This window comes from Ursus maritimus, unplaced genomic scaffold (genome assembly GCF_017311325.1).
Source record: "Ursus maritimus isolate PB19 unplaced genomic scaffold, ASM1731132v1 scaffold_19, whole genome shotgun sequence".
Classification (NCBI taxonomy): Eukaryota; Metazoa; Chordata; class Mammalia; order Carnivora; family Ursidae; genus Ursus; species Ursus maritimus.
The window spans coordinates 17,230,043-17,244,502 of NW_024424341.1; the positions used below are offsets into that span (position 1 = coordinate 17,230,043).

Here is a 14,460-nt window from a genome sequence, read left to right on the forward strand (position 1 = left end):
CTCCCCACACTCTGCTGTCTGCATGAGGGTCTCCACGCTGCTCTCCACCATAGCCTCAGACTTGATGTCTATCTCTGCACCACGTGCAGTACAGCAGGCTTTGCAGAACCAGTCCTGCTGGGTCTAAATTACCATGACCAGAGACTTCAGTGTGTAGCGGGGTGGAGTGGGCTTTGAGCTTCAGGAAAGAGTCAATCTTCCTAGTTCTCTTATTACAGAGCATAGGATCAGTTTGTGCAGTTGAGTGGGCTTTGAAATTCTCATCCCTTTGAGGCTCTTACTTGAAGAATGTGAACTAGTTGTGGTTAAGTGCCTCACAAATTTTTGAAGTAACATGAACTCGTTTGCAGAGGGCTAAGGCTGGTGTTTCTGGGGGATAAAGAGCTGTGTCCTCTGCCCATGGGATATTCTGCCCTATTTCCTTTCTCTCCTAATGGCTTCAGAGAAAGATAAGGACCAGCAGAAGAATGATGTTAGGGTCAACTTGTCCTTTCCAATCTCATGGTAATGGGAATATCTCTTGGGAGTTCTTACTTTTTCTCTCTTTTTCTTCAAGTTTCAGTGTTGGATTGGGAGACCCCATGGTTTCCATCCTGTTCACTCATATGAACTTTGTTCTGCAGGGTTCAGATGAGGGGTTACATTATGGGACCTTCAATTGCAAGACTGAAACAGGGGTTCCTTAAAGGACCGTTAGCTGTTTCTACAATAGGCTTGCTGGTGGTGTCACCTCCTGCAGTCACTGCACACATGCTGCTCAGGGGACAGAGATCAGAAATTTCTGTTGACAGGCTAGAAGTATCATCTGAGGACAAGGATGTGTTTGCAGCACTTGATACAGACACACTAAGACTGAGAATGAGTCAGAAGGGCCTTGTCGGGCCATGCTGGTCTGCATGCTCCTGGATCCGTAAAAGCTGATCCTGCTAGTGTTGTACTTATCTGTCCTGGGTCTGCATGTTTGGTTTCTTACCTTCTAGCATTACCAAAGGATGAGGCCCCAAACACCCCAGGGAACCAGTGAAGGCTCTTGATGCTGACTTGGTCTTTGTGTTCTTCACAAAACTCCATAGCCTGGACAGAAAGGGAGGAAAAACAAGTGAAGTAGAGAAGCCAGTGGGACTAGAAGGGCTGCTCCTCTTGCTTCTGCAACTGAACAGCTCATGAGCTTATAATGAGAAGAATCTTTGAGATCATCAAGTGCGGACTCCTACATCACATACACAAACACACACAAAATAGGCATTCCAGTTTTTTCAGAATAGTTCTAGTATTATATTCTCAGAAACTTCTATTTTATACAGTTGTATTAGTATTACTTCAGAGTAGATTCCTTTAAGTAAAACTGCCGGTTAGGGGAAGTGCATAATTTTGATAGTAACCAAAAAATCATGCACACGTGCACAGGCATATACACTGCTATTGATGTATTCACATCACACAGTTTCTGGATCAAAGGAAGGACTTTATAATAGTTAAAAATGTCGCATAACAGATCAGACTGCTCAGACTTCGGTAGTAAGTATTCAGGAATAGACTGGATGGTCGGGATGTTGTCTAGGGTTCTACAACATTGTGTATGAGATGAAAGGAGTTAACATCTAAGGAATAGCCAGAATTCACCGTCGGGGGACGTTTTGGAGAAGTGCTAAGAGCCTCTCCAATGTGGCAAGGCCTCTAAGTGGTGGCTTCCGGGGTCCTGAACCCTTCCAAATGCAATTCATTTTCCAGGTGAGCCTAAGAGAACATCAAAGACGATGCAGGATTAGTTTGTAGGTGCTCTGCCAAAGCTCCTTGGCCTTGTCTTCTGGAATCTCTGCAGTGGTACACTACCAGGAGTTTGGCCTCTGTCTCAAATACAGGCATGCCCATTGTGTCTGCAGCTGGGATGGTCTGAGTATTGCTGTAACCCTCCACTGATGGTATCAGAGGTAACCAAGGCGGCTTTTCCAATCAACAAGAAGATTTTCTGCATCTGAATGAGGCATAGCTGAAAGGTAAAAAGAACAGCCAGTGGCAAACTTCAGGTAGAACTGCTGCTTTTCATATCACGGACAAATGCTTTACAAACTTCAGTGGAAGCAACCTAATTAGCTCTAGGTCTTATTAAGCTTGTGGCCTCTTGCCTGGATGTCACGTCCGTGTCTGGCATATTCTTCCTAGCTTGCAGCTAGTCCATTGAGCAGCATGACGTCAGGTAGTACAAGGCTAGGGCTGGACGTGATAGGACTTAGTACCCACAGACACCATTAGGACATGGCTGTGCACATTGATCACATCTCTTTTGATCTGGTTAAATTTGTTCTCAAACATCAGTATGTCCTTGAATATAACATATTCTCTCATACAGTTGTTGTTGCAGTACCCATGGAGGTATTAAACATGCCCACTGTGCAGCTGCATCTGGCCATATAATAGGGCAGCATGGATTCACTGTCCAGGGTGATCTTTATGAAGATAGTTTCTCCTAGCTCCTCTACACCTTCCTCACCACACCTGTCAGGGCTTCCCATGTTCCCTGCTTCTCTGGCAGGCTGGGAATAGTGTCCTCTGCTGTGCTTTCCATCCTCAGAGCCCTGGGAGAGAGGCCCCTGAGTGACAGAGGATGGTGTGAGGCTGTTCTTGCTTGCTTGGACATAGACCGTACTGCCCAGGGCTTGGAGAAATGGGCATGCTCAGAAAGAGCTTCTCCCCAAGTCTGACACACCACTGCCACCTTTGATTACTCCAAGTGAGCCACCAACCACAATCCTTCAACCGATCCTCTTCTGTGGAGACTCCAACTGGGCTTAAACCAGCCCACATGGCCCCTTTCACCCCCCTTGCTCACTGTGACCTGTGGTCATGACACATCCCTTTGTCCCCGCCCTATCACTTGCCTCTTCAGGACAGTGCCTGCCATTTGGCCAACTGGGAGACCCCACCAAGCATGGGGGTTGGGGGTAAGCAAGGAGACTAAATTGGTCTTTATGAGGTATAGCAGTGTGCTAACAAGGGCTAACAAGGGCAGTATTAACCAAATATAATTGAAGGTAATTTCTTACTCCGAATTTTCCTTTTGAGGGAAAAATAAAAGGCAGTAGTGGGTCAGGTCTGATTATTAACTAATGATCAAAGACTGACTTGTATTCCCTGTTTTATCTAGTTTCATGTATCTTATTAAAATATAAACAATGTGAGAATTTTATTTCCGAAAACAGTGATTATGTGTATAGCAGTGGATGAAAGAAAAACATATTTCTTCACAGGTAGTCTCTGAAATTTGAAGGAAGCAAGGAGAAATTTCTGTGGAACATTTACTTAGCATATTTTAGATATGGGCAGATTCTAAATGTAGATGTGGTGGCACTAAGCTCATCAGATAGATAGAAGTTCAGTATGCAAGTGACTTATAGTTTATCAGCTATGTCAGGTATCTGAAAGTTGCCCCCAAATAGCAGTGAGCCTTACTTCTCATTTTACATTATTTGGAGAGTACAGAAATATTTGCCAAGGGATGAGTACATTCCTTTTAGTTATCTCTCTTTTTTTTTTTAAGATTTATTTATTCATTTTGGAGAGAGTGTGTGAGCTGGGGGAGGAGCAGAGGGAGAGAGAATCTCAGTTGGACTCCCCGCTGAGCGGGGAGCCAGACACAGGGCTCACAATTCAGGTCTCAATCTCAGGACCCCGAGATCATGACCTGAGCGAAAATCAAGAGTCAGATGCTCAACTGATATCACCACTCAGGCACCCCTATTCCTTTCAGTTACCTTTTTCTTTTTTCTTCTTTTCTTTTTTAATTAGAGAGAGAGTATGTGAGAGAGGATGAGTGGAGTAGAGAGGCATGAGCACGGGGATAGGGAGGGAGAAGCAGGCAGACTCCCCACTGAGCAGGGAGCCCTACAAAGGGCTCAACACCAGGACCCTGGGATCATGACCTGAGCTGAGGGCAGATGCTTAACTGACTAAGCCACCCAGGTGCCCTTTCTTTTGGTTATCTTGATGGCTTTTCTGTAGGATATCTATCTTCCATCCTCCATGTATAGTATCTTTCTCTCTCTCCCCCTGATATTTGTGTGTGTGTGTGTGTGTGTGTGAGTGTGTGTGTGTGTGTGTGACTTAATGACCTTAAATGATTGAAGAATCTTAAAATTATGTGTCATTTAACATTATCTTAAAGTTTGATGTTAACTAATTCATTTAAATATAGCGACTCTTTCTCTCACAATCCAATACTGTCTACTAGAATATAAAAATTATGCCTTTCTTTCACTTTATGCTCCTGTTTACATTTTTCCTCAACACCTCCAATCAGGTGAATGATTTTGAGCAAATGATTGTCAGTCCAACCACAGACCAAAGCAGTAAACCTTGTATCTGGCTGCTTTTCTGGTACTTTGATAAATACCATAGCATTACGTGGTTATCAGAGAGAGGGTTCTGATACAACATACATCTACACCCCAGTTCTGTCCCTTCTAGCTATGGGACATTAGGCAAGTTTCTTAAACTCTCAGAGTTTTATTTTCTTACCTGCAGTGTTGGCATAATAGCATCTCCTTCATAGGTATGAAGTGAGAATTTAATAAGCTGCTGCAGGGAAATCTCTTAATTTAGGGATTAATGTTTAATATGTACTCAATGAATGGTAGCTGTTCCTACTAATGAGTTTCAAGTATATCTTTCACATAGCCATCAATCTAGATAAAAATAAAAATTTCTAATTGAGCAGCTCTTTCAGTCTGTTTAAGGCATTAGATGTTCTCCTCCTTTGCAGTGTGTATGCATAGGTAAGTACACAGAGTTATTGCCAACAAAGTCAATTTCCTGAAATCCTGGGAAGTAAGTAGCCTTTTTCTAGAGCACAGTACAAGCGTTGCAGTGATCTGTGTGGCAGGTGATCTGTTGTGTGGCTCTCAGGATTTCTGCCCACGTTGGGCTGAGGAGAGGATAGAGCACAGCAGGCATTTTTATAAAGGCCCAAGGGATAGGTATTGGAAGGAGAAAAAAACAGTGAATTGAACACTGAAAATTCAAAGCAGAGAGCAAATTTCCAACTGAGCCCTCAGTTACATTTTCAGGAGGGAGTCAAGAATTAGAGACAAGGGAATGAGACTGAACTCTTGATGTGCTGTTAGGACCTTTGTAGCTTTGTCATGCTGTTTTATTTCTTATCACATCTACATTTATTGAATACCTACTATGTGTTAGGTCAGGTGTTGTAAGCTAAAAATAACAAAACTGTCTCTGTCCTCAAAGTATTCACTGAGGGTTGGGTTAGGAATAGATAAATAAATCACTAGTGAGCAATATGGTGGAAGGGAAGTTATTGAAGAGTGATATGCACTAATTTGTGTAGGAGCACAGCAAGGAGAAAGCCTTTCAGGATAGAAGAAAATTTAACCATGAGCTGAAGATAGCATAGGAATAACTCAGGCAAAGATGGGACATGATGGTCCTTGCAGAATGAGGGAGCAGTTTGTGCAGAGGCCGAAGGCAAGACTGACCATCCAGAGACTAGTCAGTAGCTCATGTTAGATTAGCATAGAGTAAGTAATAAAACTTACAAGAAGACTGGAGAGGAAAGCAGGATGGAGATTGTCGAGGGCCTTGAAGGCTTTGTTAAGGAGTTTAAATTTATCTTGAATATTGTGAACTGTGGAAAGGACATGCGTAAATCAGTCTCAGTGTGCTTGACAGGATTAATTCTGGATCCAGTGAAGACAGTGGACTGGAAGGAGTTAAGGGCTAAACAAGGAGAAAGATATTAGCATTTCCAGGAGGTCTAGAAAACTGGTAAAATGCTAGGCGGTGATCAGAGCCTGAAGAAAGAAAGATATGCTTAGGTTCTTGAAAGATGAGAGTGTTGATCACAGTAACTGTGAAACTTGATCCTTGTATTTTATGACTACGTCATGAGATCCTGAGTATAAAAAAAAAAAACAAAAACTAATTCAACCCTTCATTCATTCATTTGTTCATTAGTCCTGCATTGACCCAACATTTAATAAACACTATGTTCTAGGACCTGTGCTAAGGATGGCGGATATGGAGATGGTGCCAAAAACCATGCTTTGAAACATCTCATTATATTTTTAGTAGTGGAAAAGGACATGCTGTGCTACAGCATGGTGTAGCCAGGACATAGTAGAGGTGCGTTCAGATGTCCTTATGCTCTGTGGTTTCCTCTTGAACAATGTCAGTGGAACTGGATGATCCCATTCTCTTACTAAAAAGAATCTAATTACATATTTGCAAACATAAATAGATGGTATTATTTCTGAATTTTTAAACTAAGCTTTGAAGATCGTGCTGGATCAAAATATCTAGGCTGGAACCTTCCCTCTTCTTCAAGTTTTAGGGCAGTATGGCCTGGATTCAAATCATAGCTAAGCTCCCTGCTATTTTGACTGGCCTGGAATAAATCTGTCAACCTTTATAAAACTTCACTATTCTTACCTGCAAGTTGCACCTGTGTGCTCTTAAACACATTTGGAAGAAACACACTCTAATTTAAAACTAGACTAGACCTACAATGTGTGTGTCACAATTTTCACACTTCTAGGACAAGTGAGGAACAGTTTTAGAGGAAGAGTAGATTAGGAACTGGAAATCAGGGTTCAGATGATAATTGAGTATTGGAGTATTTAGTTTTGGAATTAGACATACATTTCTAGTTTAGAAGTGGCGGAACTGAATATAGAACTAGAAAAAACTCCGTATATGGTACAATTTAAAGGAAGGAAATGAAACAGATTGGAGATTGGATAACTCGCATGTGAAAACTCAAAGGAAATGTGGCCCATCCTTGAACAAACACAGCTCCAAAAAAACAACAAAAAGAATCATGGAAAAAACAAAGTGGGTAGTCCAAGTAACAATGAGAGGGAAGGAAAATTATCCTTCTGAGTGCTCCACTCTTTTCCTTTGCTTTTTTTTTTCTTGCCTTTCTTTTCTCTTTATTTTGTTTTCCTTCATGTTACTTTCTTTCTTTTTCTCTTCTGTGTATTCTAAAAGTCCTCAGAATTTTCTGACACATTTATATCAAATCCTTCAAAAAATTTCTTACATATAAACATATCACCTCAATAACTGGTGGTGAATTTTGCATGAGATACGGGTCCCGCTAGGTAGGCTTTAGCTCTAAGGAAGCAGTGACAAATTAGTGGTAAAAAAAATTCATCATTGGGGCGCCTGGGTGGCACAGCGGTTGAGCGTCTGCCTTCGGCTCAGGGCGTGATCCCGGCGTTATGAGATCGAGCCCCACATCAGGCTCCTCTGCTATGAGCCTGCTTCTTCCTCTCCCACTCCCCCTGCTTGTGTTCCCTCTCTCACTGGCTGTCTCTATCTCTGTCAAATAAATAAAATCTTTAAAAAAAAAAAAATTCATCAGTATGTTACACTATTATAATTTCTGTGCTTCAGTGATACAAAAGATGACAATTTCCAGTTTCCTCTTGGCTAGAATCTTAACTAATTCCTACTAAAAACATAACAACAGATCCCAAAATGAAGTCTTTTATGTTACGCCCCATGTCACCAAACCCAGAATTAACTGAATTACAGTTTTGGCTCTCCCAGAAATGGAATCTTATACTAGTCAATCAGGAATTACCTAGTCAGGGGCGCCTGGGTGGCTCAGTCGTTAAGCGTCTGCCTTCGGCTCAGGGCGTGATCCTGGGGTTCTGGGATCGAGCCCCACATCGGGTTCCTCCGCTAGGAGCCTGCTTCTTCCTCTCACACTCCCCCTGCTGTGTTCCCTCTCTCGCTGGCTGTCTCTCTGTCAAATAAATAAATAAAATCTTTAAAAAAAAAAAGGAATTACCTAGTCAGCACTGGTTAGGTAATCTGCTTGATAGACCCCTGCCAACCGCTAAAGGAATTTAACCTTGCAATAACCAATCCACTTTTTTTGCCACTATAATGTCCTTATTCCCACTCCCTTCTGTCTATAAAAGTCTTCCATCTTATACAGTTCCTTGGAGCTCCTTTCGGTTTTCTAGATTGGATGCTGCCTGATTCCAATTGATTTTTGCTCAAATAAACTCTTAAAAGTTTTTATACAACTCAGTTTATCTTTTAACAATCCCCATGGATGTTTTGATAGGAAAATATTGTTCACTCTTTCTGACCTACCTCAAAAAAGTAACAGCTTGCATAACATTGGAAGGAGCTTTTGAAAACAAGAAAAAAAAACAGGCAAAGGTTTGAGTCCCATCTTTGACATTCATTATTTACATACTCTTGTGATCTTGGATACTTTGCTTAACATTTTTGAGCTTTGAATCCCTTCCTTCTGGGGGAAAATGTAGATTGACAGCTCACAAGGTTATAATGAAAATTTAATACATTAATGTTTATAGAGTACAGAGCATAGTTTCTGACATACAGTAATTGCTCAATAAACAGTAACTATTATTACTTGATTATCTATGCTGGTTTTGCTTGTTTGTTTGTTTTTGGATTTTTTTTTTTTCCTGGGAGTGTTATCTGATGAAATGATTATTGGCTATAAAAAAGATTTCAAGGGGCGCCTGGGTGGCACAGCGGTTAAGCGTCTGCCTTCGGCTCAGGGCGTGATCCCGGCGTTGTGGGATCGAGCCCCACATCAGGCTCCTCCACTATGAGCCTGCTTCTTCCTCTCCCACTTCCCCTGCTTGTGTTCCCTCTCTCGCTGGCTGTCTCTATCTCTGTCGAATAAATAAATAAAATCTTTAATAAAAAAAAAATAAATAAAAAAGATTTCAAGAAAATCTAAGAAAGTTATTTCCCTTCCCATGAATAATTTTAAATCAAAACATCTTTGAAGTTTTACAAATCTACCTCTGTTATACTATCTGTAGGTTAATGGCAGTGTACAGAGAAGAAAATCATGACTTCAGGGTTGTGAAATCCCTTGTGACATAAAATCAATCCGTTAGTTCGTGGTGCATTGTCTTTCTCCCGCTCATTATACATACCAACAGAGGAAGACAGCTATTAAAATCTATTAACCTGATATTCCTCTTTAAACTGAAAGATGTGTCCAAAAGAAAAGATAAAAAATATTTAAGAAGAAAGTTCAGTAGTGTGCATATGGTCAGTTTCCTCGGGTTTACTCTGTCATTGGAAGAGATGTCCTTCTCGGACATGTTACTCAGTGCCTCCAGGAGGGAAGTGAATTAATTGCAACTTCTCTGCAAATGGCAAGTTCTGGGTCTGTATCTCCTCAGTGTGGTTTAAACGTTCCTGAGGGTGATGTCCTCCAATTAAATGACTGGTTTAGAGAGTTTGTCTGAAACATAAAAAAAAAAAAGCAGAAGAAGAATACCCAGGAGCAAGGAGCAAGGCCTTTCTGAGATTCTTAGGTTGAATTAAAAAAGAAAAAAATGGGTGTTAAGAAAGGACTCATTACTGGTGAGCTGTGCTCTAATATCACTTGGTTAGATTTATAGATTTGTAGATTTCCATTACCAACTGCCATATTCTTCTTAGCCTTGGCATAAGTGTGATTTTATGTTCAATCGTAATACAACAGATTTGTTTCGTATGATGTCTGTACTTCAAACTTAATTCAGAGTTGTTTTATGATGTCAGGTGATAAAGCTGTTGTGATAAATAATAAAGAGTAGAGTGGGAGAGGAATTGAGATAGATAATCAAGAGAATAAAAATATGTTTTCATTTGGAAATTGATGGAGCTTGATGTGCTGAAACATATATAGGGAGGTGTTCCTGGTAATAGGAGTAATAGAAAGGAAAACCTTATGCTCACTGTGATAAAATAGCAGAGAGGATTGAACAGAAATAGACTTCTCTGAATGCTGGAAGGAAGTATCGAAGGGAGCCTGTAGGAAGCTTATCCACACTTTCAGTTATCCACCCCCACCCCAAGCAGTCAAGTATGTATTTAGATCAAAACAGTAATTCTGTTCAGCAATAAGAGAAAAAAAATTACTGATATACATAACATAAATGAATTTCACAGACAGTATGCTTAATAAAAAAAATGTACACATTAGAGCGCATGGCCTTTGATTTCATTTGTAGGATTTTTCAAGAATAGACAAAATTGATGATACTATTAAGTCAGAATATTAGTTACCTCTGGAGGGTCGGGGGCAATGTACCTGGTGGAATGGTGTGGAATGGAGCCTCTTGGGCTTGTGGGAATTTTTTTATTTTATTTTTAAATTTTAAATATTTTATTTATTTATTTATTTATTTATTTATTATTTTTTTTAATTTGTTTGTATTTGTTACAACCTTTTAAAGCAGAATGTGACTTGAGCACTACATTTCCACTCACAGAATTTGCTGAGTTGCTTCTTCAACAGCTTTACAACACGCCAAGTAGGCTTAGAATTCCGCTACTCTAAACAACGCTCTTCTTTGGAATACAAGCCCTATACATAGTTACTCCCATCCAGTTGGTTCAGTTTAACTACTAGCTTCTAGAGGCCTGGTACATGCAGTTGATAACTACAGGGGATAGAAGATTTAAAAAGTAGATCCTAGAAGGTGAAAGTTATTTTAACCAACAGTTCTCTTTTGAACATCAAGGTAGAGCTCGGAACATTTCAGTGGCAAAAAAAAAAAAAAAAAAAAAAAAATTTGGTCTTACTAAGGAATCTGCTTGGTAGCTAAACACTTTAGACCACACAGTTAACGTTGGGTTACGCACACCTCACAACAGATGTTACCTTGTCTGGTTACAATAAGCCAGCGTGGAACTAGGAAAGAAAAACTAGCTGGGCTTTGCTTCCTACACGTCACAGCATCACACTCAGAAACAGAAAGAAATCTTATCTTCCCCTTAGGTAGTTATTGTCATGCCATATAGATTCTTAAAATGTTAACAAAAATAAAGAAAAACATCCTTGAAAATATATTATCAGAGGGAATGAAGATAAAGTACTGAATACATGTACAAGTAATTCTTGGGCGGCGCTTAGTCGACTTCCTCCATGCGTGACGTGTCGTCGTCACCTTCGAGGGGTGGCATCTCTTCGCTCACGGCGGCACTGCTATCATCAGCCGTGGGGTCGTCTTCATCAATACCGAGACCAAGCTTGATCATTCTGTAGATCCTGTTAGCGTGTGTCTGCAGGTCTTCCAGACTGAAGCCTGACGACAGGAGAGCGGTCTCGTAGAGCCGGATGACCAGATCCTTCACCGACTTGTTGTTCTTGTCAGCCTCTGCCTTCTGCTGCAAGGTCTCAATGATAGAGTGGTCAGGGTTTATCTCCAGGTGCTTCTTCGCGGCCATGTAGCCCATGGTGGAGTTGTCTCTTAAGGCTTGTGCCTTCATGATCCTCTCCATATTCGCCGTCCAGCCATATGTGCTTGTGACGATGCAGCACGGGGAGGTCACCAATCGGTTTGAGACGACCACCTTTTCTACTTTTTTCTCCAAGATGTCCTTCATGATCTTGCACAGAGAGAGGGGAGGGACAGGGAGGGGCAGAGAGAGAGGGAGACAGTAACCCAAGCAGATTCTATGCTGAGAGTGGAGCCCAGGGTGAGGCTCGATCTCATGACTCTGAGATCATGACCTGAGCTGAAAGCAAATCAGATACTCAACTCACTGCACCACCCAGGTGCCCCAGGAACTTTTTTTCATTTTTATCTGTTAGTAAACATATGGTTATAGACACAGGTGGAAATCCATTAAGATGTACACAGACCTTTATTTTATGTAAGTTATATTCCAAGTTTTTAAAGGATAAATTTGTAGATTAAATCAACCTCTCTATTTTGGTGTACGTTTTCTCCTTTGAGTATTCTCAGCACTGATGTACTTTTTCAATTTGGTGCTTACAATAACCTATATGAATGTTTTATGACTACATAGAATTGTGTATGTGTGTGTGTATTAAAAGGGAAAAACAAGTAAGCATCTATTTATTGCCAAGCAATTTGTATTTATTATTTCACTTAATCAGCATAGCTACCCTGTAAAGATTTTGAGAGATTAAGAAGGCTGCCCAGAACCCATGAGATTAAAAAGCAAAGCTAGAAAAATAACATAAAACAATCTAAACCCCAAATCCACAGTTCCTTCCACTGCTGCCTCTCTATATAGATGGTATCAGCCAAATAGTTTAATAATATTCTCAGGCTGTGCATAGAGAGACCATTTAATTTTGTTTTCTTCACAGATGGAAATATTGTGGGATTTCAGAAGTTGACATATTTACTTATTATTTGTTTACTTCATTTTCAAAAAAGGATTTGAGGCAAAGAAGGATTTCAAGAGAGTTGTTTTGGGATGGTTGGCCTCCTGGCAGTATGGGGAGGGTAAGAAGATTCTTTCTTTTCTTTTTTTTTTTTTTGGTCGATATTATTAATGTCTCTTATTAGACACATTTAACTTCTTGCTAAAACTATTAAATAATCTTTCAGCCTGGTGAACATAGAAACTCTAAGGCATGACATTTCCATGTGCAGTTACTTTATTTTAGTTCAGTCAGAGGGAATAAAAGGGGGGGGAGGAGAAATTTCCTCAAATATTTGATAGAAACCTTGATTAAAGTATGAGATGGACTAGGGGGTTAGGCAAGGAAGAATGAAATAAAGGTTCCTTGGACAGAAACCTTTCCCCTTTTGGTTCTAAAATATTTTAACTTTATTTTATAACTTCTGCCTGTTGGGCCTCATTCCAATTTCTGAAGTTACCCAAAACAAGCCACATTAATACTCCTCAAGAGAGCTTTTTATTTTTCCTTGGAGCTATTGAAAAACAGGGTGGCCTATACCATCAGAGTGAGTGATGTTGAGTGCTCATTCACTGGTAGTTTTAGGGCAGTGGCTAGGGGATTCTTCTGTGGTGATTGCCCAGCAGAGATTCAAACAACTTGTGTAATTTGGGTAAAAAAACAAAACAACAAACTTGCAAGGCCTTATATGGGATACATTAAGAAGGGAAAAATTTCTTATTTTAGTCCTCTAATCCTTTCTGCAAGAATGCTTCTTGGGTAAAAATGATGCTCCCTGGGAAGGAATATATAGCATCAGAGAGATTCATTCGTGCATTTTGTAGCTTTACTCATACAGAGCCATACATTTCTTAAGAGTAGATTGAGCTATTCTCATCATCCCTTACTGATGCAATAAGACACCAAAATTAAATTTACTCTCATTAGCTTTTTTCTTCCACAATCGCCCATGATTCAGCAATACCACATTTAACCTTGGGACATCATATGTGCCGTCTTCTGTTACATAGAACATCCTTCCAATAATGAGCACTTATTATCTGTACTTCGTACCTTTCCTTTAGTATGAATCTTTTATGTAACGTTATTTTCATTTGCTTTGTACATGGTAGACACATGGGAGGGACGGACCATGTGATGGACTTGATGTCAATATACCATGATAAATGTTGCACGAACAGTCATTAAAAGACGATGAGAGATGTCCCACAATAAATGGATTGATTAAATGTGAAGATGACATCAATAAACTTACCTGTTCCCCACACAATGCTATATGGATATGGAGGGAGGGTGGGAGTTTCTAAGACTTTAAGCCCTTGTTAAAATATGGCAAAAACTAAGGCTGTTTTCTCTTTTTTATATTAGCCTTGTTCAGAATATATACTTCTCAGTTGGGTTTGGGGTAGTTAGGTTTCGGATATCCATGTTAAAATTCCCATGAGGTTCAGACAGTAAGGCATCAGTAAAACCTCCTAAAGTTTTGCAAGTCACATTATCGCAAGATTTTACAAAGTTTTGCACAGAGGGAAAGGAAATGCTGATATTAACAACAAAATGGAAATTGGTTTAGAGTTCTAATACATAGTGACATAAGAATATTACCTAAAGGCAGTATAGGGCAAATATAAGCATAAAGCATAATAAAGCACATGGCACTAATAATAGCCATAATACTGTTAAAATGATGCTTTTTGATACTGGCTTTCAGATGATCCTGGATATTGTCATGATTACCATTGTATTTGGGAAAATTATATTTGCTTGGCAAGAGAAATAAAATGTCATTAGTATATACGCATGCAGTTAATTTCAAATGTTCTACCTCCCTCTTATAAATAAGGCAATATGCTATCAAAGAAAATAAATACCAGGAAACAAATAGCATGGCATCACTGAGCTCACATGGCTACAGCTGCTCATAGAAAAGACGAATTATTTTATGCTGAATCTTCTCACAGTTTGTATGCATGTGTTGGTATCTCTAGCACAAGGTATCAACAAACACTGACCTTATTTATTCTCTGTCAAAATTCAGAATCTGTATTCTGTCACATGAGGTGTAAACATTGTTAAAACAGACAGTGTTATTCCAAACAACACCAACAGGAACAATATTTCAGGAAGAACAATAAAAGAAGCTTCTTCTTCATTTAGAAATTATTCTAAGGACTAAGTGATCTGAAAAAGAGGCACTGGACAGGGGGTTGTGGTCTGTGCATTGCTTTCATTCCCTGGTCCCAGCGCATTCTTCCCTCCGTCTTGTGGGAGCCCACTCTCTA

At 40.0% G+C, this 14,460-nt stretch overlaps 1 protein-coding gene across 1 annotated transcript; it reads right to left on the reverse strand.

Annotated features, from left to right (window-relative positions):
- Positions 1 to 10,546: 10,546 nt before the first annotated feature.
- LOC103673740 (heat shock protein HSP 90-alpha-like) lies at positions 10,547 to 11,394 on the reverse strand. The gene has a single exon (XM_008702568.2). The coding sequence runs from the start codon at positions 11,386 to 11,388 to the stop codon at positions 10,912 to 10,914; it is 477 nt and encodes a 158-aa protein (XP_008700790.1). The 5' UTR covers positions 11,389 to 11,394; the 3' UTR covers positions 10,547 to 10,911.
- Between the last annotated feature and the right edge of the window lie 3,066 nt (positions 11,395 to 14,460).